The sequence below is a fragment of the Cyprinus carpio genome, chromosome A18 (assembly GCF_018340385.1).
Source record: "Cyprinus carpio isolate SPL01 chromosome A18, ASM1834038v1, whole genome shotgun sequence".
Lineage (NCBI taxonomy): Eukaryota > Metazoa > Chordata > Actinopteri > Cypriniformes > Cyprinidae > Cyprinus > Cyprinus carpio.
The window spans coordinates 15,927,763-15,955,428 of NC_056589.1; the positions used below are offsets into that span (position 1 = coordinate 15,927,763).

Below are 27,666 nucleotides of genomic sequence, written 5' to 3' on the forward strand. Positions count from 1 at the left end.
CATTTACAGACACACACACTCACATACACATACACTCCTTTACTCTATAGCCTCAGTGTCTTCAGTAATCTCTTAGTAACTGAAGTGTACAGCACCTCCACAAAACTAATGAGACTTCATTACTCTCTCCCCCTTAGAGAAGCAAAGTCACGTTGCAAATACACTTGCATTTATTTGTCTACCTTCCCAACTTTCTAAATTGGAATGAGTAGAATATTGAGTTTATAATATTATGTCGGTTGCACTTGAATCTAGCCAACCTAGAAAATGTGTGTTTAAATATATACTGTTTTTTTACTTCAAAAGTTTATTTAATTCAATATGTTACTTGCTGTTTCTTCAAAATTAATTGTAAAATTTACTAGCAATTTCTTCATCAAAGTGTGAGAGACAACCTCCTGTCAATAATCATTAAACATCATTTTGTAAATAAATCCTAAACTAATATAATCATATATTTACAGAACTTGCATTCAAAATCAAGCTCAAAAATCTGAAGGTGGCATGTGAATATGTGTGAATGCATAACGCTTCTGCGAGGAGCAATATTATTTTTGGTTTTAATAGAAATGCTGCAGTATTTTCAACGGTGTTTGAGTGCACAACAGTCCGCATAACATACCTCCTCTGCATGTATATCACAGAGCTTGCTCCCGGACAGAAGTTTGTTCTTCAGGCTTTTATTCTGCAAGACAGGAAAAGGCAATAAACAGAGTTATACTGTACCGACGGCTTTGTAACATCAAGCATGAAACAAGCCCCGACGTCTTGTTTTATCTAGGTAAATACACTCAATTTAATGGTACCCCTCTCCCTGCAGGCAAAAGCAATGCTTCAACTGTTTCCATTGAGCTCATTTTGACAGTTCCCTCACAAGCTTATTGAAGCTCAAGGTGACCCAGGAGTATATGCCTCGTTTCTGTAATAACCTGCAGTGGATGTCTTTATGGAAATAGATGATGGTAGATTAAGAATCAATACAGAGATGATGGTGGTGCTGAGTTTAATCTAGTGCTTTTCTCCACCTCCTCTTTTTTCTTTTTTCTCTGTTCACGTCCTTTTGATTTTTGTTTTTTCTCTCATTATCTCTCTCTCTCTGCCTCAATTTCTCACTTCCTTTGTCTCTGTGTTGCTCTCAGATGCAAATGTACATACTTTTAGTGGCAATGTCACCCAGTTTCAGACCCACCAGGATTTCGAAGTACTTATTAAAAATAATTCCCAAAAAAAAAAAAAAAACTTAAATACCATATTCCTTTCTCTAAAATTGCGATGCTACTTGTTTTTGTTTTTTGGTGTTGTTTTGCAGTGAAAACCCAGCAACAATCATGCAGTCAGTGTTAGTTACAATAGAAGTACAATTACCTGTAATTATTTTAGTGCATAATAACTGAATATGCAGTAAACATTCAAATGTTAAGACAACAATGATGCAACAGTATTTTTGTATTCAGCATAAACATAACCAGATTGTGCCTACAGAGTGATCATGTTAACAAAAGCTTTTTAGTTATTAACACAAATGGATAATTAGGGTCTGAGAGTTCTGGTTATAAGTTTCTTGAGAGACAAAATTAACACAAGCAAGTTTCTACACATGTCATACATCACCATCAAAAAATTGCATTAGTAACTGGGCCCTCTCGTTCATTCAAAAGTTTCAGTTCAGTAAGCTTTTTCATTCAATTTATCGATCGATTGACTGATTGCTTTCTTTCTTTCTTTCTGCAAAGGACATATTAAATTGATCAAAAGTGACCATTGCATTGTTCTAAAAGATTTCTATTTTAAATAAATTAATTTTAACTTTCTATTTCTGAAAAGGGATAAAAACATCAGTTTCCAAAAAATATTAAGCACATGACCTGTTTTTAACATTGATAATAATAAGAAATGTCTCTTGATCACCGAATCAGCATATTAAAATGATAAACTAAAGAAAAAGCTAAACTAAAAAAATACATCCTTAAAAATCACATTAAAAAACAAAAGAAAAAAACACAAATTAAAATATATTTAAATTGAAATAATACAGTATTTTACAATATGAAGGGTTTTTTTTTTTTCACTTTATTCAAAAACATGATATAAAAATGCAATTCACAAAGAAATAATAGTAAAAAAATAGAGAAAACACGATACTAATTAAAGAAACTAGTTAATGAAATATATAAATATTTCGTCATAAAATATAAAATTAGCTAACATTGCACTTGTCCCCCTCAAAAAATTAAAAAAATTTTGTCAGAAAAAAAAGAGATAATGGGAGCAAATGACACACTACCACAAATAAAAGGGGTTCTGGTTGAACTTAGTGAACTCCAAATAGTTCATTGGATTTGTCTAACTAAATGCAGTTTTCACTGAATTGAACTAAATTACAGAATTCATTCATGTGGGGAGCAAAAACGTTGAGGATTTTCACTTACTTCCACCAAGTGACGTTTGACAGAAAATTTCAAAACAACTAAAAATGGCAAAGTCATTATCTCAGCAGAACACTTGCTTTTCATACCATATGTTCGTTGCCTTCGTCATTAAATTAACGCTGAAAGTTCAACATGCTCTTTTCTACTTTTACTGTAATTACAACACCTGCTGTGTAACGAGTCTCAGTGGCCCTCACCAACAACTTGACTTGGGAATATTTAATAGCTGGTGGACCACAGAGGTGTTACATTAAAGTGACTGTGTGAGAAAGAGAAAGAATAAGAACAGAGAAAGGAAGGAAGGGACATTGTGAGAGCAAGTGAAAGAGTGTTTGAGGTAATGAAGCAGAATAGCATTGCAATACGATTCAATGAGGTGGAATTGGAAGAGTGTCAAATCCACACACGTGCATTTCTACCCCTCTCTGAAGAAGAATGAGTACCCAAGTCTGTAAGAAAAATGGCAGCTGTCATTAAAAGTGACACGTGGCTGCCCTGCTAAAGACTGCACTGACACAAGGATCCACCCACAGTGCAGTCAATACACTTTAAACAAAAGCCATGAAAAAAATCAGATTTGAAAAGTATAGCCTTAAAAAGGGACGGATCACCTAAAATCAGACTTCTATCATTTATTCAGCCTCATGTTGTTCCAAACCTGTATGATATTTTTTATTCTGTGGAACATAATTGAAGGTATTTTGAAAAAAGCTGTTTTTAGTCCTTACAATGAAAGCCAGTGGCGTCCAGAGTAGTCGTTTAGGTTTAGATCGAGGGTGAGTAAATGATGACCAAATTTAAATTTTTAGGTGAACTATCATTTTAAGCCCAGCATTTCCTTTTCATTGCCTATTTAGTGAAACTATGAAGCTAAATTGAGATATAAGCAAAATTCACTCAGTCACGGTAAGTGATATACCTGACAAATTAAATAGTTATTATGCTGTCATCATCTACGACTTCAGCTGAACTAAGGGACAGTTTCCATTTTATGTTCAATTAAAAGTAATTCCACTGTAGATGTTACCTTGCATAACACTGCACATCACAGTAGTTAGAACATAAATCTCTACTGAGAAAAAATATCATGCCATTTTTATATATATTTTTTTTACATTAATTTACGACCAGCCGTAGGCAAAAAGAAACTGCTGTGGATGGTGATTTTCTCTTCTTTGATGAATGAAAGCATTTAACATTGTTTTATTTTATTTCATATTTAATCTCACATATCCTGTAAATGCTACTATTAAAAATTAAGAAAGTATATTTCTTTGATGTTCTGAGGAATTATTAATATCCAGAATTAATACATTAATAATACTTCCAAAAAAAAAAAAAAAAAAAAAAAAAAAAAGTACAGTACCTCTTGCTGAAGGTCTTTGATGATTTTGGTCTTCTTTTCCATCTCCATCTTTAAGAACTTTATCTGCATGGAAGGAAGAGGGGAGGGAAATATTGCATATTAAAGCCCCAGCAGCATTTTGTACAGAAAAAGCATCATAAATTGTTCATGATGAGCTGATTTAAGTAACAATTATGTTTGCAGTTAAATATACACTACCATTCAAAAATTTGGGGTTGGCAAAATTGTAACGTTTTTGAAGTCTACAAACAGTAAGGAAATATTTTGTTTTCTATCTATCTATCTATCTATCTATCTATCTATCTATCTATCTATCTATCTATCTATCTATCTATCTATCTATCTATCTATCTATCTATCTCTCTCTCTAAATATCTATCTCTATCTGTCTCTCTCTCTGTCTGTCTGTCTCTCTCTCTCTCGCTCTCTCTCTATCTCTATATCTCTATATATCTCTCTCTCTCTCTCTATCTTATATATATATATATATATATTCTACCCGTCTTGATGGTCACAGCATCCTTCAGATGCTGAAAACAGTTATGCCATTTAATATTGTTTGGAAACTTTTTTTAGGATTCTTTGATTTGACAAGTTCAAAAGAATGAAAGACTCAATTTTATGTATCCTTGCTGAATAAAAATATTATATACTTAAATAAATACTGACCCCAAACTTTTGCACAGAAATGTACAGTAGTTACAAAAATAAATAATAAAAAATGCACAGTTATCTTTGTGATTTAATTTATTAGATTATTCTGAGTTGTATATTCATTTTATTTATTTAAATGTATTGTTTGTTTGCAGGCTTGATTTGGGGATTTACAGATTGAAATAATAAAGAAAGAATGAAATTGAATAACAAGGTTAGATCAGATCTCACTGTACATTTGCTGTGTATAACTGCAATGTAAATTCATGAAAACCTCAATCATGTTTACCCCTGGTGAACTGAATTCAAATGAAAAGAGAACCATTTAAAAATATTTCAACACATATATGGAGTACAAACGTTAAGGCGAAGGTTTCCCAAAACAATCCAGAGCATGGTAAAAAAAAAAAAAACTAAAAAACTAAAAAAAGAATCAGAAGTGTTTACAGCCCTGAGGGTGAACCACAACTCCAATCAAATAGAACGTTCCACTATTGCTCCTTATTCCTTATTCACCCAGCTCAGCCCTGAATGCCAAACTACCTCAACTCTCATTCTCTCTCTCCTGCCTTCAGCCATGGCAGACACTGTGGAAAAATAACAACACATCTAAATACTGAGGTCGAGCAGCTGTACGCGGTTCCAGACAATACAGCAGCAGCGTACCTGCGGGTGTATTCATTCCGATTAGCACTTTAATTTAATTCAGTTCACAAACGCACACATATTGATATACTGCAGTCAATGCATAGATATTTTTTGCAATCTTGGCTTTTAGGAGAAGTCGTGGTCTAACGGTTAGAGAGTCGGACTTGTTATCCAAAGGTTGCAAGTTCGAGTCTTGGGCTGGCAGGAATTGTAGGTGGGGGGAGTGAATGTACAGCCCTTTCTCCACCCTCAATACCACGACTGAGGTGCCCTTGAGCAAGGCACCGAACCCCCAACTGCTCCCCGGGCGCCGCAGCATAAATGGCTGCCCACTGCTCCGTGTGTGTGTTCACTGCTGTGTGTGTGCACTTTGGATGAGCTAAACGCAGAGCACGAATTCCAAGTATGGGTCGCCATACTTGGCCACATGTCATGTCACTTTCAATTTTTTTTTTTTTTGATCAATAGAACAATATCTTGTTCCTCATTTCCCGTTTTCACACAGCTTTGTTTGCGAACTATATGCAATCTGAGGATAAAGTTAGGGAATGTCTTGACTAAAAATGTTTTGATTTGTCAAATAAATCAAAGGCTTTATATTAGATTCAGGTTCATGATTCATTTCATTTGAGTTTTGAAAGGAGTGAAATTATTTCCTTATGGAATTAACTTCCGAAGCCAAAACTCGTGAACTTACAGAAAACAGATACCATGCTGCCATGCAATAAAACAAAAAAAAAAAAACTGATCTGGAAAAGAGAACTCCAAGGAGAGTAACCAACGCCTATCTCCTTGCTCATTTACGACCCCCTTCCTCCCTCTCCTCTCCCCTCCCTGCCTCTGACTCTCACTCTTCTCCCCCAAAAGCAAGAATATCCATATGCCATGTTATATCTTGTGAATATGTTGTTTTTTCCATTTCATGTTTAGTATCATTTTAAAGTTCTCTGTGCGATTGGTAAATTGGTCTCAATTTCACAGTAGTCACATGTATTATAAGAAAGATTAAGAACTTTTGTAGAATTGTGTTCTGCTGAGAAGGGGGTATGTCCCCCTTTAGGGGTCTGTGAGAATGTTTATCTCCAGCCAGGTGTGACCCTGATGTGACCACTGGAACCTAAAGAACCAAATGGACTTGTATGTTTTTACAGCTGATTTGAAGATTTCTTTGTTGTCTGGTCTGAGTATTTAAGGGAAGTGACAAAACACTACGGGCCGATTCTGTAGCCAGAAAGCCTGTAGTGTGGAGTGTATTTCATATGCTCCTTACTATGTATCTTCCTATGTATACTATATTTATGTATAAAAGTTAGGTATACTATTATTTATTCAAAAATTTAATTGTGTTAAACACATTGTGCCCATAGAGCACACTGTATAGTTGTTTGTGCTACTACATGTACACATTGGCTAGTTAAGTTTATTCTCTAAAACACCTGAGTGCTTTGCCATTTTAGACCATGTGTCTTAAATTAGGATAACTGTTACATGTGTGACTATGTTAAATTTGTGTGCCTCCTGCGTGGATCACTTGGCTGTTCCCCATATGGCTACAGTGTCTATGTGCAGGAGCAAAGTTGCAACACAACTACCATGTGATTCACAATTACACTATCCTTTCTAAATTGGCTTCTAATTGTTTAATTATGTAATTGACATGATACAGTTTTACCAGACTAATAATAAATTGTTATATTTGATTCATCCTAAACTCTCCTGAAATCATTATGACTAGTAAACTCTGAGGAGGCTTTAGTTACCGCAAATCTATGACCAGGATAGGTCAAACTGAAGGCTCGAGAATGATAGAAGTAGGCACGTCATCGGAGACCTTCTGATTTCTGTCTATCGCTGCTGTTAGCAAGTTGTATGGGAGAAGACTAAATAAACTACACTTTTGTCATAAGCAAGCAGTAGGCGGCAGGCGAAACATGTATTAGTCTACCTACATCCTCTGACTAACATCAGACTGGTGAGTTTGTGATCGTAAGATCCACGTGAAGCTAGCGTGAGACTTAAAAGAGACATTAGGTCCCCAGTGAACGGATAATTGAAAGTATAGTGAGTCTGGAATAATCAAATATCTAAATTAATAAACAAACGTTATTTGTGATCAGTTTTTAACTAGAAACATTGCCTAAATTTAATGATCACATGAAACTGGAGTCAAATTAAACATGGAGCTAGACTAAAATTCAAACTAAATCCTGATAAATTCAGAAGCACAAGTAAAAGACCAAATATGCATTAAACCTTTGACCAGGCCACTGGATTCTGCTTTTTGGGCCAGCGGGTGGACCCTTACAGTTTCTAAATGAATCTTAAGTGACAATTCACCCCAAAATTTCTTTCTTCTGTGGAATACAAATGAAAGTATTTTGAAGAATGTTGGTAACCAAACAGTTTTAGTTACCATTGACTTCCACTGTATTGACAAAAATATCTTATTTTATGTTCTCTTTGGAGCCACCTCCTGAACAAATTCTGACCCTTAAGGTGACGCTCCTGTTGGCGTTGGCTTCTATCAAATGCGTAGGGGATTTGTCATGCATGTAGTTTGCTCTGGGCCTTGTTAAGGTATTCCTACCGCCCAGACCCTGTTATGTCCCCAAGGTCTTGTCCACGTAATTTCGCTCTAAGTTGGTCATGCTTCACTCCTTCTGTCCTCCTCCTTTTGCTTCTGTTGAGGACAAGATGCTTCACCTGCTCTGCCCTGTTCGAAGCTCTATCTTGACCACTCTAGCCAATGGCGCAACTCCTCCCAATTGTTGGTGTGTTTTGGTGCTGGCCGCCGAGGGCTCGCTGCATCAAAACATAGGATTTCTCATTGGGTAAGCGATGCTATCTCGCTTGCGTATGAGGTGCGAGGTCTCTCTTCACTAAGTATTCGAGCTCATTCTACTAGGAGTTTTGCATCCTCTCAAGCTCTTTTCAGAGGAGTTCTCCTGGAGGATATCTGGGTGGCGGCAGGATGGTCCTCTCCTCACATTTTTATAGCTTGGATTTAGATGCAGCTCCTGGTTCCCAGATTCTCTCTGTTTGAGCCAGCCGATTGAGGTTAGCCTGGTCTAATTTTGATTGGGCCAGATATGGCAGTGCTTAGCTTGGCGGGTGCTACGCAGCATTGAATAAACATATGAAAGAGAACGTCTCGGGTTACTTGCATAACCAATGTTCTCTGAATAGGGAATGAGATGTTACGTTCGCTGCCAAGCTCCTTGTGCTGCAGACAGGTACTTCTTCGGAAGGAAATCTGAGGAGCAGATGGCATGGTTGCCAATAGTGGGTGATGTAGTGATGTTGAGGTGGTGCTCGCCCCATCAGCAAATTAATTGGTGTGATTCCATTTGTGCTTCAGACAACTGGCACACCCAAGGGGCATCTCCATTGTGTCACAGCTACGCAGCATCTCGTTCCCTATTCAGAGAACATGGGTTATGTGAGTAACCCAAGAAATTACTAATTAATTTTTAAATTAATTATAAATTAAACAAAAAATAAAAAATATAAAATATAAAAACGAAGAACGTTTCAATGTTTTTGTCCACATAATGGAAGTCAGGGGGGTCCAAAAACAGCACTGGACCAATCATTGTTTGGACCAAAAAACACTAAGAGATTTTTCAAATGATCTTTTTTTTTCGTGTTTTGCAGAAGAAAGTCAATGACATGAAGCTTCATGAACATGAAACATGAAAGAATAAATTATGAAAGATTTTTCATTTTTAAGAAGAACTTTTCCTTTAAGAAGATAAAACTCTCTCTAGAGCATGAGTTTCGAATATGCAGATTTAAAAAGCTGTTATGGACTTTGTTCATCTTACCAGAACATTTAGGTCTCAGGAAAATCCTAACGGCTCAACATAATAGCTAGATAATATAAAGGTTGTCATAAAAAGACACTTACAGGCAAACAAAAGGTCACAGATCACTGGGCCGTTTCAACAGCAGTGTAAAATGTTAACATTCCCCGGACAGACCGGACACATTCTTGCAGCTTGTGAATATATCTGGGGTTGTGAATCGACTTTGCTATCTGTAATTGGTGTCAATTGGTGGTAAACTGTTCGTAGAATGGAAAGAATGGCCAGAGCTGGTGAAATGGTAATTCTCAGTGATTCATTCTCATTCCGAACACAAGCCCCTGTGCCTCTATTCCCAACAGTACTGCACGCAGCCACACAGAGATGAAACAAGAAAAGTTGCATGCAGATAAGTGTGTATCTCCTCCAGAGTTAGCAAGGTGCTTCCTACAGTTTTCCATAATTACTGTAACATAACACTTCCAGACCTAAAGGTATATGCCTAAAATAGAAGAGCCCCCCTCTAGCCGCTCCATGTCATCGCACTGACTTTAATGAAGATTCCAATGTTTCCCTGGTAATTACATTAGACAGGGGTGCACAAAGAGGGTGCTGTGTTACAAGCTCTTGGTGCATAAAGAAGATCTCCAAAGTTGCAAAGACTAAAGTCTCAGATCCAAAGAGATATTCTTTATAAAAGTTAAGATTTAACCATGCCTACCTAAAATGGCTCATTCTAACACACCCCCACATGTCTACGTTACGATGTGGGAAGATTTGCATAATGCCGCCCAAATGTTCATGTGAAGAAAGAATGCCTTCTTTAACTAATAAATGCCTTCTTTAATAACTTTGATTCTCACTGTTGCCACCAGCACCATGTTGTGGAGATGCTGTGTTTCGTTGTGAAAGCAAAGCTATTTTGTTTGGCCTTCCAAAAGAGGACACAACTAGAAATCAGTGGTTAAGTTGTATTTACAACACTGTTCCAGAACAGTCCAACCCAAATATTCAGACGTGTGCTGCTCATTTTGCGGAGGACAAGGATTGTTTTCCTGTGAGAGTAGCCTACAATGCCGGTGTCTGTTTCAATAAAGTGGCACAATTCTAACCTTGCAAGGACAGTTTGGCACTTCTGACACACAGTCTGTAAGTACGTTTACATATGTAACTTTAAAGGATTTATTACTGATGATTCAAACGCGAGTTTTGATCAGTGTAGAGTAACTGTTAGAGCTTGTTGTTTGTCGTTTCTCCAAACACAAATGCAGATATGGTTTTATGTTTATGCAGCGCGATACGCAACGCAACGTGTAAAAAGACAGTATAAGTCATTATAATCAGAAATTATGTCCCCACTGGATGCAACAAATGCCTCGTTTGTAATGGGTTTTATTGGTTTTGTCTCATCGCGCCGGTGTCCTGACATTTTATCTTACCCATCAGGCACACACGGCATCACAGTGTTTAGAGGCATAACATTTCCATCACACGGTTGAGGCATTCGGCCAATCACAATGCACTGGATAGCTGGCTAATCAGCGTACACCTTGCTTTTCAGAACGAAGACCTCTGAAGAATGGACGTGTTTCAGAAAGGCGGGGCATAGAGGAGAAACAATAATTACATTATGTGGAAAATAATGTTTTTTGAACCTTAAACCACATAAACACATTGCATTACACCAAATACACAAAACAATGTTCTTTTTAGCAACGTCATATGACCCCTTTAATGCAGCAATAAAAAAATAAAATAAAAAAAATAAAACATACTGACCTACTGTATGGTATGATTTCAAAGAAAAATCTTTTTTTAATTTATTATTTTAGTTTTCTCATTAGTCATTCTAGTTTTAAAGGGCAAAACTGTTTTTGTTTTGTTTCTAATTAGGCTCTTTTTCCCCCATTTTAAGGGTGTAAGGGTGCCAGTATATATTGGTCTTGTCAACAACCCAGACCTTTTAGTTTCCTCTTTATAATGAAAGTGAAAAAAGTGAAAGTGACGTGACATTCAGCCAAGTATGGTGACCCATACTCAGAATTTGTGCTCTGCATTTAACCCATCCGAAGTGCACACACACAGAGCAGTGAACACACACACACTGTGAACACACACCCAGAGCAGTGGGCAGCCATTTTATGCTGCGGCGCCCGGGGAACAGTTGGGGGTTCGATGCCTTGCTCAAGGGCACCTAAGTCACGGTATTGAAGGTGGAGAGAGAACTGTACATGCACTCCCCCCACCCACAATTCCTGCCGGCCCGAGACTCGAACTCACAACCCTTCGATTGGGAGTCCGACTCTCTAGTTCTTTGGGGAAGCTAAATTTTTTATTCTGTGGCACCTTTACACTTAGTACTTATACAAGTTTTAAGAAAATCACACTTTAAAAAAATATTTTAACAAATTTTATATACAAATTTTAATGTTTTAAAATATGGTTTAGAAGCTTCCTTTTCTTTGAAGATTTCAAGCAGTCAAAAGTGCCCCATACACTATAAAAAATAATTGTTCTTTAATGGCATTGATGGTTGCAGGAAAAAATGTAACATTCATGGATGCTTTCCATTACACAAAATATTCTTTGTGGTGGAAAAAGATTCTTTATATCAAAAAAAAACTCCTAAGTTTGCACAAAAGCTCAAAAGGTAATTTGGGCAAAATAAATTTTTTGTTCTGTGGCACCACTGTGAAAACCCCCTGTTGAACCTTTACTTTTGAGAGTGTGACTGAAGAAGCACCCATGGACAAATAAAACCAATGATTTTGTGAGTAAACAAGTGAGTGGCAAAATGCTGTATGCCATTATCAATAGTATTTTGAGACAGTCCCTAAAGGCCAAGTTTATGTGGGTAGTAGTTTGAGTGGACAGTATTTATACAGTTTAACACATCAGTGTAAAGGGTCTCACAGTGGCCTGCTGTTTCTCTGCACGTTCAGCTGCATCATCCAGTTGTTTCTGCAGAGCTGACTGGAGTGACTTCATCTCATCCCTGTGAATGAGAGAGAGAAGAGAGGAAGAGAGGAAGAGAGAGAGACCAATGGAAAACAGTGAATAAGAGTGCACAGGGGAATAGTGATCACAATGGCCACTCCAGGGGCTTACTTTCATCTTACATGTCTTACACGCACATTCTAAAGCACATTTAATACCATTTCTGAACATGAGCACCACAAAAATTCATAAACCAAAACGGATTACAATTCACTAAAAAATTTCTATAAATAAAGGCCAATGACAAATAAGTTAATTAATACACCCTATCATATTATGCAGGGTTTGCCCATACAATGCATACTCGCTATTTTGTTCTTTAGAATGAGTAAAGACTGAAGACTAAAATCTAACCAGCTTCACTGTGCTGTTCAAAACTAAAATTCACTACATATCTATGTTTTATTCCATTACAACTGTTTAGACACTTGGAGTTGTTGCTGACTAAATGCTCAGCAGGAAAAGAAACAGGCAAAAACTGTATTTGGTCATTCAAACATTCTTGAAAGAAACAGACTAATTATACTAATAACTGGAGATAAATAAGAAAGGATGAGGGGGCAAGCTTGTTATTAACTAACTTTTTGTCCCTATGGTGAAAACTCACCAAACTCTGCATGCATGCATGCAGGGTCTGTCGCTAATTGTATTCTCTGTAATTTTAGGATGGTTGGGATGTATTGTTGCCTAGCAACTAGTGGATAAATTTGCAATATTCATAACATCAGCCCCACTTCACTGTTTGAGCTTAAGACTTAATATTTCACATGAGAGTCACTCCTTATAGGAAACAAATCTGCCTCAAGGACCACCAAGTTCCACAATTAAGACATATTTTTTCAATATTTGACATTTCAGGCAAAACCAGAGGCTAAATACTCCTTGAGAACTGCTCATCCAATTAATAAAATTTTGACGTCATCTTTGGAAATGGCTTTCGTATGTTTACAAAGTTTAAACAGATTGCCGTTGATGGATCTAGAAATCCAAATGTAAGATTGTCAGTGTAACTCCATCTTCACAAAAGGCCATTGAGGGGGAAAACGCAGCCACAAGGGCTGTACTCATAAGGACCATTTGAATCATTAAATGACAAAAAGGTCACCCTAAACAAATTTCACAGACATGTGAAGGTCAGATAACTGCAAGCCTGCATAAAGTGCACCATTTGGTTCAAGGCTTTTTCTCTTTCATCTACTTTATGATGTCTTTTTTTATGCCAGCTGGATTCTATTATTTGCTGCTTGCAGCCTCATTTTAAAGTTTATTTTTAGTTTAATGGGACATAATAACCATATTTATTATTGCTTGTTAAATGACTCATGTGAATTATAAAATAAATATTCTGATATAAAGTTGGACCCAGATGTCTAAGACTACCAGTGCTTTTTTTTAGCATTTAATCTAATACATTTTTATATTTGTATTTTCTTATTATGATCATGACAACAATTTTAATGAAAAACAGAATCTAAATTAACAGAATTCCAAAAAATTTCTTTATTTAACCCCTTTTACTAGAAACAGTGAAGAATCTGAAATCAAAATATTCAACCCAGACCCATGGCACAATTTCTACAAAATGATATTATTTGGTTCTTGCATGTTTCACAGCACACATCAAAGTGAAATGTCCAGTGAGTGACACTAAAAGTTTGTTTGGTTTTACCCAAACATTGAGAGCCGTGACTTGTGTTTCAAAGGACTCGTACACAAGTTCTCCACATCGCAAATTCTTTGCTCTTCCAGGTGAGCTACCGAGCAAGTTTACTACAGCCAAAAAGCCATACATATTGAGCTGGTCCTGTCATGCAAATGTCTAAATGTCTTAATTTACAAATCATGCACTATGGTAAAAGTGTTTTGAGGTCATAACAAGTATCATGCTGTAAAATAAGTCTTTATTTGTTTAAAACCTGCCCCTGTATTTACAATTTGTGTGAAAAAAATTAATAATTGTCATTTTACTGTTCATTTCAGCTGGACAGTGCAGTTATTTGTATGTACAGTATAGGTACGACTGCAAGTTTATATAAGATTTTGAATCCCAGTCTCAGATTTTTGGACCTCACTTTATATATGCTGCACTAAGTCTCAGAGAAACATCACAGTGTTCCGACTTCCAGATGAAAAACAGCATCCATTGTCATTCTTCTGACTTGTGTAATCACAAATGTCCATGGGATTGACTGCCCATTTCTTTTTCTACCAGGTGCTCCTATTGTCATTTTAATCAAAAGAGTGAAGGTCAGAAACTTCAGCACATCTGCCCTGAATTTCAATATCTGTCTGCTGTTGATTGGGGTTAAAAATAGAAGCCATTACGCACACCTGACACTGGGGGAAATTGAATTCTGTCACTAACTCTCCACAGCCAACATGGCTGAACCTTGATGGATCCACTCTGTTAACCTTAACGGGATACCTGTCAACCCTCCTGTTTTTCCCGAGATTCTCCCGTATTTTACCTTTCTATCCCGCATTCATCCCGTTTAAATATTTTCCCATATTTCTCCCGTATTTTTAATCTTTCTATATAAAAAAAAAAAATTTTTTTTATATGTTTGCTACATTCGCTACATATGCTTGCGGTAAAACTCCTGTAATTTGTATGGACCAAACCTCATTATATGAATAATCACAACAACAAATTTCAAGGTTGTACAGTTGCCAGATCTTGTATGAAATGCATCTTTCTCACACGATCGACGCATACAAATTTCAGCCCATTTCTCCCCTCAACTTGGCAACCTACAGCCCAGTGATGCTATTGATTTGTGCGCAGGTAGTATCACGGGAAGGAAACAATGATCACTGGTAGAAATGGCAGGAGAAGACTTAGGTGGTGCTCCAGTGAAAAAAATTTAATATACATGTAAAACTCTGCAATTTTCAAAGTCAAGTGCTGCGCTGCTTTGTTTACTGCGGTTATGGGGGAAATGGCTTCCTGGCGAAAAGCACCACCTGCTGGCTGAGAATGAATTTACATTTTTCAATAAGAAAATTATGAATTATAAAACTCTAAAGATATCCTATACTAAGATATATTTATGTTACTAAATTAACATAATTATTTGATAATAATTGTTTATAAAGACTGCACATTTACACCACCATTTGAAAGTTTAGGGTTAGTAAAAAATTTTAAACAAATTGTTATTATTATTATTATCTCAGCAAAGATGCATTAAACTGATGACAATTGACTGGTGACATGACTGGTGATTTATATTTCAAATAAATACTGTTCTTTTGAACTTTCAATTCATCAAAAAGTGATGAAAAACAAGTACCACAGTTTCCACGACTATTAAGCAGTACTGTTTATTACATTGCATCAAATTTCTTTTTTGCAACGTTGAACATTATAACCAATCACACACGTTTCTGTTGAGCTTTTGAATGCAATATCCAATCATAGGCATTTTGATACGTCACTGCGGAGAACTCCGGAGTTGTTCAGAGCGTACTCTTATTGACTGAATTCTGAATCTGCACTTGTGAATTCTCTCATCAGCATAAACAAAAAACTGCAGAAAAGAGATTGATTGTCCAATGTAGACAGCTTCAGTGATTCTAACAGGAGTTTTTGTGAAAGTGCGTTACTCACATCAGACCGAAGACATGGACGAGTCAGTGTTCTTTGCTCGCTTTCTTTATATAGCCCAATCTATTCCCAGTTTGAATAACCCTTTTGTTTTTCATGCTACTAAAATAATAACCAATGAGAATTCTTGATTGTCTAATCTCTAAAAAGTAATTCATAAATGGTTCATGCTTTTCCCCTTTCTATTAGGCCTAATCGACATTAATGATCATTATTACAATATCAAGAGCAATAATCAGCAATAATGATTTCTATTCATGATATTGCAGCTTCACCTTTTATTATTATTATTATTACTATTATTATTTATAGGCTATTTACATTATGCAACTTTTGTGTAAATATGTGTACATGAGCAGCATTATATAGTCTGTGTGAGTAAATCTAAATGCCATGTCAGATGCAGCTACTGCTACACCTTTCCAGTGTAAAGGTGGCTTTTGTTGATTTTGAAAAAAATTAGATTGGTAACAGTCTATAATATTGCGATTGATTGAAGTAACTGGTAAAAAAAGGAAAAACAATAGAAAAAAAGGAAGGAAAGAGGAAATTTAAAAGCATAGTTATAAGATTGCCTGTAAGTTAAAAATGGAACTCAAGGCAAATATTGCCCCTTTATTACTTTAATTTTGAATGGTAGTGTACATGGTAATAAAATGCTATTTTCAATATTTATATTCTATTAGATGTGCCTGCCTGATTTCCTAGTTAGCCTCCTTGGTTACTGTTGCTGTTCAGTTCCCTTATTTACCCTGTGCCTTTATACTCCCTGTCTGGTTTAGTCCTTTTTCTGAAATAATAATAATAATAATAATAATAAAAAGTGTCTAAATATGGCTGCTTCAGTTTGCTGGTGATACTTCTAAATCTCAATCTTTCTATGAATTGCAGCTTTATTAGTATGTCATACGTTTTATGGCTCAGATCAATGGCTGAGTTAATGACACAGTTGGAGATGCTTCGGGAGGACCTGCAGAGAGAGAAAGCAAAAAATTGTCCAGTGGAGAAAAAAAAGTGCTTTACCTTTGCTTGTGACTGAGCTCCAGGATCCTCTGAACATCTTTCTTGGGCACAGCATCATCATTCTTAAAAGACTGTAGGGAAACAGAATGGTTGTGATTTATGCTTTATAATATTATATATTTGCGTGTGAGTGTTTGAGCTGTTTATTTTTGGATTCGACATGGCAGATGAAACTTATACTCTTGGATCTGTTCATCTGTAAAAATACGAGTATGACCAATATCTACAGTACAATGCTGATTTTTACAGTAAGCTTGAAAAGAGCAGTAAAGTCTTGAGAATGGTGCTTTGGTGGGGCAGTTCCAAATCATCTGTTTCCCTCCTTAGAGAAACATTAGCAAGATCAGTGAGAGGAAATCTGACTAATTCTCATTATAGCCTCATTTCCATTTTCTTCAGAAAGCATAAGTCATGAATAATGGAATGCAAAACCTTGAAAGAAAAAGATATTAAACCTTTCTCATTCAGATAATTTCTAGAATTGTACATAAAATAATTCTGATGTTTAAAATATTTAATTTTAATATTTAAACATTAAAATATGTACATTTTTTATCACAGTCAATGGGAAGTCATGGGCTCTGTTGGGTTGTAACATATTATATGTACTCTGGGTATATAATCATTTATTAGATATATTAAAAAATATCACTGAATGTATATAAAGATTAGGGCTTGTCACAACCCGCTGGGTTACAATTTATTTCAATACTCTCCTTTAGACATTCTACTAAGTAATATTGCAGGGTTACCAATGCTTTTGCGGAGTTACCTCCTAGTGTTAATTTCACTAACGAAATCTATGACTAAGTTTTTTTATACTTCAAAGAAATATTGAATTATGGCAGATGTTTGTTTAGTATCTTTGCAAACACCTAAAACAAAAAGAGCATCAAATTTAATTGAATTAATCTTTAAATCCAGTAAAACTGGATATTGTTTCTAATAAGCAAAATGTAACACTTTAAAATAAGATACAATGTTTAACATTAATTAATGCACTAGGTATCAGGTTTTTTTCTGCATTTATTAATCCAAATCAGTGTTAATGTGTAAATATATTATTGTTCATTATTATTTCATGTTTGTTTCAAAATATAAGTGCAGTTGGAGAAATATATCAGTTTTTATATATTTTTATATATCAGTTTTTTTACTGATTTGTGCTTATTGGTGAAAGAGCAACTTCTGGTGAAATGTAAAAATAAATTTCCCAAATGACAACAATCATTGCAATTAAAATTGAGAAAAATAATAATTTTACTATTATACTATAAAATGAAAATATGACGAAAATGTGTAAGTTTCCACTCACTGAAACTAGACTGAAATGCTCAGAAATTTAGTTGACGAAAACTTGGCTAAAACTAAAACAGGACAAGTTGACTAAATATGATAAAAACTAAAAGTTAAATTTTACACAGGACTTAATGTCTCTGCACCCTGCGTCCGAAATTTTCATATGCATTTTTTTGTATTCGAAATCCTAAAAATTTGTCACGCACAGAAACCTTGCACACTTGAGTCTTAATTAATTTGTTGCGAAAAAAATCACAAAACTGCACTAAATGGAATTTTCAAGCAGTGAGGATGATTTTGTTGCCCTCTTGCTTCTTAATCTTAAATAAGAAAAAGAAAGGAAATATTGGGTCCATCCAATCCTGAGATATGGATAGGACAGAGAGTTCCCCCTTGCTAGCTATACTAGATCCAATCCCGGGCGATTCAAAGTTTACATCAGGATGTCAGTGGCTCAGTTTGATGCTTTTGCTTGCTATACTAGAGCCACATATTAAAAAAGAAGACCACCAATTTCTGTGAACTCAGTGTGCAAGGAGCTATACAGGACTTTGTGCTGCTAGACGAAGTGGATGAACTTGACAATCGCCATTCTGGATTTTGGTGTTCGCTTTGTACGGTAGCTCTTGAACTGTCAAAAAACACCTCTCAAAATGCTTGCTACTGATGCGAAAAACTCAAACCCGATCCAATTTTTTTATGACTGAAGAATATTTTGGAGGCAGTGTGTAAACATGATTGACATAACGTGAGGTTGTATTTATTTTTTAACGTGCGAAAATTTCAGACAAAATTTTCGGACTCAGTGTGCAATGACCTTAACACTAAGACTAAATTAAAAATAGCTGACAAAATTAACACTATTACCACCGCATTATGGTGCTAAACATGTACAGTGTGAAATGATGCTGTGTTAGAATGTTACAGCTAGATGCTTAGCAACAGACGAGCAGTCGTGTATCTCATATTCACATTCTTTTGGACAGCCACTGAAACACAGCCCATTGTATAAACATTGTTTCAGCATTAAAGGGGGAAACCATTAAACAGTGACGGAAAATATGTGAACTGCAGTGAAGAAATGATATTACCTTTATACTGAGAAAAGTCTGAAAATATAGATGATAGGCCTAATACAGTCAGCAATATAGCCTGTTATGGAAGCTCAGTGATAGAGCCTTCATGTAAGCAGGTTGGATGTTGCGTTCTTCTAATCAATGACAATGACATCACAAATTATGCAAACACAAAAGTAAACTCAGCATTTAGGAGTGTACAGTGTGAAACATCAGATTGTGAATACCCAAGATTAATTGCTAACTCGGTGTAAATTAAGAAAAGTGTGAAACATGAAACAAGATGGCCTAGGATTCCCTTTACCTGGGGTTTAGAATGGCCCAGGCTTAACTATTGCAGTGTGAAAAACCCTATTGTAAAGTGGCAAGCAGCACTCAAAACAACAGCGCTTGACTTGACTTCAGGACACTTTCTGATGTGACACGTATTGGCCATTACTGTTTCTTTGTCGCTTTCCCGCTTAGATTTCTCTGTGTTTCCAGTGAATAACAGCAGCAAAGCTTTGTCAGGGGAAGACCATCTGTGCAGCTGTTGAGTTGTATTGAGATTGGCATTGCAGTGTCTTTTCAGGCCAAGCTGGCAAGAATGTGCCGGCACTAACCCACTAACCCCTCTTATTATAAAAAAAAGACTACAGGCTCCATCAGGCGAAATGTAATGATGATGAGCAGCACTCTGGGGAGATCTTATTATAAAAATAAACAGTATGGACAGTAAATCTGCACTACAAAAAGGTTAATCGGTCACATATACATAATTGATCATGCTAAAAAGGTCATAGTTGATCATGCTTTTACAACAAATCCACTGGAGATCTCAGACATGAACTCAAGGGATCTAGCAGCTCGGCACAGGGCCAGGTTGTCTCCGGCTGTGGTCCAGCAGTCGGGCCCCTGAGGTTCTGCTGCTCTTGCAAATCCAACTAGAGCTGGCACATAGCGTCCTAACAGAACCATTAAACTTATTTGGCCATTACTATGCATTTTCATGCAGGAATCATGTAGGAGAGAATTCACTGAGTGACCCACTGAATTGCAATGGAAAGATCATCCAGAAACAAAACTGCATCAAAATCATAATGACACATTTCAGTGGTAGATATATTTCTGAAAAAAAAAGAAAAAAAGAAAAAAGTGTTTCTGTCAGTTTTATTTATGCCGTTATTGTCCTTATCCATTAACGCTCCAAGCACTTCAGCAAAACAATAAATCGTTTTATGAATTAGATTGAATGCATTTGGAGCGTATGGTTTTTCTCAGTCACCAGTGCTTGGTTGACTGCCATTGGACAAGGCAATCAAGTATTTGATTGACTGGCTCAGATGCCTGGAATAATACATTCTCTTTGTGGCTAATCTGTTGCCATATGTGCTAGAGACACCTTACAGGTCCGCTTGCCAGGTTTACTAATGCAGTTTTGTTTTTTGTAGTTGCTTGGCTACATATTGGTTGTATGTTATTGCATTTTAAATATTACTGTGTGTTTTGTTCATTGGTTTAGTGGTTTCTTACGTTCACAGTACAAAATCCAACAGATAATTGTACTCATAAGGAGTTTGCTCACGCAATAGCATGTAATAGGGTGCTTTAATTTGCAACTGTTAGTTCAGCATGCGAGTTTACCCATCTACTGTAGTGGAGTAACAAACATTGCAAAGTACATGAAACAGGCCTTATTTGTAGGCTGTGAATATTTAAGAGCAATTGAATACAGCAGTGAGGTTCATGCTTAAAGGGATAGTTCACATTAAAATAAAAACTCTGTAATCATTTACGATTATATGTGACTTTCTTTCTTCTGCGGAACATAAAGGATTGGATATTTTGAAGAATGTTGGTAACCAAACAGTTACCAAACTTCCAGTGTATGGATACAAATATTGAGACACAAGAAATATCTTCTTTTATGTTTCACAGAAGGAAGTAAGTCATACTGTACATGTTTGCAATGACATAAAGTTGATTTAATGAGGACAGAATTTTTATTTTTAGATGAACTATCCCTTCAAAATTTAGGCTGAGATCAATATTTTTGAGACAGAAAACTACAAATCATACAAAGTCATACAAACATTAGACTAACAATTTTTTCCTCGAATATAGATAAAACGATTGCTAACTGAATAAATAAATACCTTGCTTTAACATTATTGTAGTTATGTTAAGGTTTTGTGAATTCCAGCATACATTTGTTTTACTGTCATTCTGTTTAGTACACACTACATACATACATATATATATGTATGTATAACTGCACTTATATTTTGAAACAAACATGAAATAATAATGAACAATAATATATTTACACATTAACACTGATTTGGAGTAATAGATGCAGAAAAAAAACCTGATACCTAGTGCATTAATTAATGTTAAAAAATGTATCTTATTGTAAAGTGTTACATTTTACTTATTAGAAACAAGATCCAGTTTTATTGGATTTAAAGATTAATTCAATTAAATTTGATGCTCTTTTTGTTTTAGGTGTTTGCAAAGATACAAAACAAACATCTGCCATAATTCAATATTTCTTTGAAGTATACTTTTAAAAATGACATGTCAACACAACATAAAAAAACAAACAAAGCAAATGTTAAGAACAGACTAAGATCTGAGTAACAGAAACACCATCAATAGCATTACAGCTAGTGTAAAACCTTGAAGTACCCACAAAGTGCAAGCATTAAATTATGTAACAAATATGCACTATGGATTATTTAAACATTCAAAGAATCATAAATCACTTTAATTTTCCAACCATCACATGGCCAGCCCAGTGGAGGAAAGCAAGGGTCTTACCTGCAGGCTTCCCTTTATACTGTCCAGCTCCTTTGATGTTTTGGAGAGTTGTCGTAAAATTCCTGTCCTCTCTGTGAAAACCTCCTTCAGCTTCTTTTCCAGCCCTTCATAGCTACAGGAAGAGAAAAGAAATAGGAAGATGACTTCTTTAAATCTATGGCATGCCTGGCAAATTCATTCTGCATGGCAGGTTGCAGCAGCCTGAAGGATTTGAAGCTATTGTGAGTGGATGATGAACTCAAGAAAAACATCCAATAGTTCCTCATCAAAATCCTGAAAAAGAACCATTGACCTGTCCTGTACTCAAAGTCACATCAGGCTTAATATGTTTGTGGAATATGTTTGTGGAAATCGTGATACATTTTCAGAATTATTCGATGAATATAAAGTTCAAAAGAACAGCATTCATATCCATAGTAATCCTTTGTAACATATGAATGCTTCCTTGCTGAATAAAAGTATTAATTTCTTAAAAAAAAAAAATGAATAGTAATAAAATGCAACTGAACTAAATTAAATTTAATACGATACAATATTTTCCAAGAGGGCCAATCGGGGTCATGCTAACCAGTCAAACCTGTAACTCAAACTATTATTTCATTGTAGATAATGTGTGATAATATCAAGCCTCACCTCCATAAATACACACATATACATATTTATACTGTACTTCACTGTCAGAATATCGACACTTTGCCAGGTTGAAAAAGACAGACATAGCTGTACATAGACAACAAATGATAAATAAATAAATATAATCATGGTTTTCTTTTGTCATCGTCCCAAATACAAATCATAAATATGTTATGTGGAGTACAGTCAAATGCTTTCAACAAAGGGCTCTTTGCCAATGCATCTGTGCTGCTCAGAGGCAAACCTTTAAGCTTTATGTCAGGGTAACTAAAGCACAGTCATACGAATCTCCTGATGAGAAAGCAAAACCTGCGAAATAAATAAATCATGCTGGAAAGCATCATGCCTATAAAACTCCCACAGTGTGATGTCTGTGAAACTGATCAAGGGTGTGGGCTGGAAGAGGTAGATAGAGATAGAGACAGAGAGAAAAAAGAAATACTCTCAATTCTAGATTTGATTATTATTCAGTGCAGGTGTGCTCATCTAGAGCAGACCTACGAAAGGTCAATAATAATGTCTGGCTCAAACAAGGGGTCAGGGTACTGCTGGTTAATGTGACCCAGTTTTAAAACTTTAAATGTAATATCGAATAACACACTACAGATGAAAATACTATTATTTAAAATTTGCAGTATGTTAGCCAACTCTTGAAAATAATTGTACTTCTTTAAAGCATGACAAAATGTTATTTAAAAAACAACAAGTGCACAAAGTGCACTTTTTAAAACTGTACTTCTGTTTGTTAAGAAACGGTCATGATAGCATTTTATTTTATTAATACTATATAATTTTTTTTTTAATATATTTTTAAGATTTGAAGTACACTACAAGTGCACATTCATTACAATTAAGTGCACTTATTTTTCACAAAGTTAAATGGACTTGCAGCATTTAAAAAAAAAAAAAAATTCATTTTCATTTATTTAGACAAAATCATATAGACTTTCAGTATTGCTTATTTTTCAGTTTTCAGCCACAACATGAACATAATTATCTGCTTAAAAGTAACAGTCAAAACTTTGAAATACTTTTTCAGTACAGCCGATTCACTGCAGCATAACACATGACATTTAAAGCTGCAGTCCTGAACTTTTTTGTTTAAAAATGATGAAAAATAAATTTTTGAGCAAGTACGTAACTAGCCAGTGTTCAAAACTATCGCCTTACTTTAGCTCGATACACAACGGTAAGCTTGTAATAAAGTTTTCTAATTTGAGTGGTAAGGGTAGGTTTTCTTGGGAAATTCAAGCAAGGTGCTGCGTCATTACATCACATCTGTAAACATAAAGAAGTTGTCCTGGCTAGTATGCTATATCTCACGTGAGGATGCTGCAGGTGACAGATCGTTTATAGCCTTTTCTCAAAGCAGCTGGAATAAATGGCGGATATACAAACTATAACAATAATAATACTTGGCACGGTTTGAGGTGATATGTGCTAACCAATTGTTAGATTTAATCAGCAGTAATAGCAGAATTTATTGTAAGGGTTTTTCCTTATTTGATCAGAACAAAAGTGGCAGTGGTTACTTACTTGTTCAGATGACATTCTCCAGTGAAAACTCTTATTTGGATCACTTTCAAGATGTAGAATCTCTAAATACAAAGTGGTATCAGTGGTGAATGACTTGTTCTGCGCTGGAGCCAGATGACCTCAACCCACGCAAGGAAGATTTCCACAAATAACTGCCAGTGAAAACTTACGAGGCAAAACACACCAACAACATTAAAGTTCAGAGACAGTTTTTAAAATCAAGTAACTGCCTGCGTCAGCCGAGCAGCTGCCATTAAATCACCAGGAATGCTACCGGATGGCTTCCTTCAGATATCATCAACCTCATTTGGCTCAAGATACAAACAGCTACAGATACAGATAACCACAGAGTCTGTTCTCCACATATGAGGAATAAATTGGTCATTACTGTCACGGGTTGATAATTATGCTGTGACCTCTTTTGACACAGCTGTTTTGGCAGGCTCTCATACGAGAGAGACCACAGAAAGTGTTCTAATGAGAATCAGCCTCTTAGACAAACAGGCTTATAATCGCATGCTGCACTCCGCGGCTCCTTGATGCCAGCGATCACATAATTCTGATTAGAGCCACACCATGTGAAGGCTGACGATAAACCACAATCCTTCTTGAAGAAAAGGTGGTTAGCTGTAAGGATCTGCCAGAAACAATCTGCACACTTGAATGGTGATGCTGTCTGAAAAACTGATTGTTTAGGATGAAGGGAGCTTTGAATAACAGCACACGACAGGCAGAGAAACAACCACACACACATGCAGCCTCATTAGGCAGAACCTCCCTACCCACCCAGTACGTCTCTGTGCTTGAATTTGAATTATATGAAACTGATCTTCCTCCATAATGAAGAAGTGCTGAGCCCTGGTCATTAAAGTGGAAAGTGCAGAGTTTCACAAGTCCAGCCCATGAGCTGCTGCTACAGCTCAGTATGGATGTATAGGCCTGCACCGCCGAGGTAAAGATCAGATGGAGTGTGACTGGGCTTTAGCCAACAAGACAGGACCCATCACTCCTCATCTTCCATTAGTCACTGCCGGACTTAACGTTTCCTGTAAAGCTAATGGCTTTACAGTGCAATTTTATGTGCTTTCAGAATGACATAATCAAGAAATTGCAGAGATAGATAGATAGATAGATAGATAGATAGATAGATAGATAGATAGATAGATAGATAGATAGATAGATAGATAGATAGATAGATAGATAGATAGATAGATAGATAGATGCATGCTTTGAGATTCTTGGTTATGTCAGTTTTGCATTAAATATGAATGAGAACAAAAAGGAGGAGAAAAGAGAGATAAACAGGAAAGCACTAAAAGATAAATTGCTGGGGAAAGAAGCATTACTCCTTTTAAATGAGCTGCAGTGCTGTGTGCAGGGACACCACTGTCTTTTTTGTATGCACTGTCAATTTTTGAGACAGAGAAATGTGACAGCAGGGAATTGGCAGTTGGGTAATATGAAGCCTATGATACAGTCACTGTGACCACAGACTAAAACTGTAAAAGTACAAGAATGATGGAAATGAAAATTGCAATGCAACTGACCATCTAAATTCCACACTCCTATTCATTTGCATAAAACCTTTCCACAGTAGCAGAATGCAAATAAATAAGCGACAGCTCATACAAATGCATACACAATGAATTCAATGCAACAGCGAGGAAATAAACGTAAACAGGGCTGAAGTGCCTTTTTCCATGCTTTGCACAAACACAATACAGTTTATGACCTGGATGCAATGCTTAACCCAACAAAACCAACTAACATGCGAATCACAAGAACTATATTTGAGTAGAAACACATGAAATGAGTCTGATGTGTAGGTTTAGACTGCACTGAAAGAGAAGTAACATTTCAGAAAACTTTGAAATACATGGTTGCACAAAATCATTTGTGTGGATAAAGCTAAAATTAGGGCAGGTTTTTTTTACACAATTCTGCGGACACATAATCTTTTTCTACGAGACTAAAGGGGGCGTGACATTTCCATTTCATGCTTTCATGTTGTTTTTCATTCTATGTGTAGTTGCAATGAAATGCTCATCTATAATTCTACTACAAAATGAGCATGCTAACATCTGGAAACAACCTGAGGCCAGTGCACTTTTTTTGCGAGTACCTTTTGTTTCTGCTTCTGTATTCAGATCACTATCTCTCTGCTTTGCTTTGCTGAAATTGGCTTGAGTTTGAGCTCCAGAGCTGACTCTTAATTGCCTGATATCTCATTAATAATTTGTCCCAGGCGTAATCTTGAAATTGAAATATAATCCATAATGCATTATTGAGCATTTCATCCAGGAATGCAGATGTGACTAGACACGGACCAGCCATAGCCTCCATGTCCTATTAAATTCTGTTAAAAATAACAAATTAATTGAGGTATTCCTGGAAGGTACAGGGGTTGTTTGCCATAGATATGTTTTGACTCTGTTTCCAACTCTAGACATCTGATATGATTCTCTCCAGCTGCTCTCTTGTCTGGTGAGATGTTAATATTTTTAATAATGCCCAGCTTGAGGTGTCTAGTGTCTCAGTATTACAGCCAGACTAGTAGTGTTGTCACAGGATCTGGAGGATTTTTTTAAGCCAATTTAATACCTGGAACACATTTTGTACCTCTCTGCACATTGCTAAATATTGGATGGAAGACATGCAGTGAGACAGTAAGCTGGTGTGTCCTAATGCAATAAACTATGCTCTTGACAAGCACTCTATGACTATATTTTACATTGTCTAATACTGTTATTTTTGTTTGCTTCACAGGATTAAGGTGGACATATACATGTAGATGCAAGAGATCCTGAAAGCATAGTGCGCTTCAACTAGTTTGGAAAGGATGTAATTGAAACAAAAATATGTCATTAAACCTACAGACAGAATCAAAGTCAAAATAAAGCCTTTCATTGTTGTACACAACAACAGTCATTTAAATTGTCAGTTAGTATACAATTAAACAACGTCACATAAGTGCTGTAGCTCTGAACATAGACAACAGTTCAACAGACAAGAAGTTAACATTAGATAACTTACACAACATTGCCTTTTTTTTTTTTTTTGCTCAACCAAGTCAACTGAGTGAACAATTCAAAGGTTCCCGCAACCAAATATGCCTACTTCTTTACAGTAGTAGGCTAAAACAGTAAGGTCAAATTCCAAAAAAAAAAAAAAAAATAAATGCTAAATCCAACAACAACCTTAAATGAAGATTCTGAAGTGTGCATTTGATGAACACTTCATGTATGTGATTTCAGTCAGATCTAATCACTTGTTCTTTCCTTCATGATGAACAAATTGGTTGAGTAAATGATTCAATGACTCACTGACTTGTTTAAATCACTGTTTTTAAACAAATCAGTTTAACTGAATCAAATTATTCAAGACAGTCACTTGTCAACATATTGATGTACTGTAAATATGTCGGTTGATGACCAATCGCACCAAGAACAATAACTATAAAGATTTCTTTAATAATAACTATATTAGTGACCACAACAGCACATGATAGCATTCTGCTTATTATAAGTGTGTGCTGCAGTTTAATGCTTTTTTAAGTTTTTTTTTTTTTTTTTTTTTTTTTTTGCTGAATAGCTGTTTTTATCGTTCATCCGTTGGGAATATCATTAGGAAAGTGATTCGAATAATATAATTCCTCTGTGTTGTTATCGATGTAGCTGTGGTTTGGACTTACAGAATTAGATCATTTATTAAAACTTTATAGTTATATTTATTGTTATAGTTGTTCTTGGTGTGAACAAGCTTAATTATAAGACTAGTGTAAAGAAATTCAAAATAC

The 27,666-nt window shown here is 35.8% G+C and overlaps 1 protein-coding gene across 1 annotated transcript in view; it reads right to left on the reverse strand.

Moving 5' to 3' along the window:
* The window catches only part of LOC109110545 (leucine zipper protein 2-like), a 110,204-nt gene that overhangs the window by 15,935 nt on the left and 66,603 nt on the right, over positions 1-27,666 (reverse strand). The window contains exons 2-6 of the mRNA XM_042775139.1: positions 21,702-21,813; positions 16,528-16,598; positions 11,814-11,895; positions 3,796-3,858; positions 623-685 (exon numbers count right to left, since the gene is read on the reverse strand). Coding sequence (XP_042631073.1) covers positions 623-685; positions 3,796-3,858; positions 11,814-11,895; positions 16,528-16,598; positions 21,702-21,813 — 391 coding nt within the window. The remainder of the gene's footprint in view (positions 1-622; positions 686-3,795; positions 3,859-11,813; positions 11,896-16,527; positions 16,599-21,701; positions 21,814-27,666) is intronic.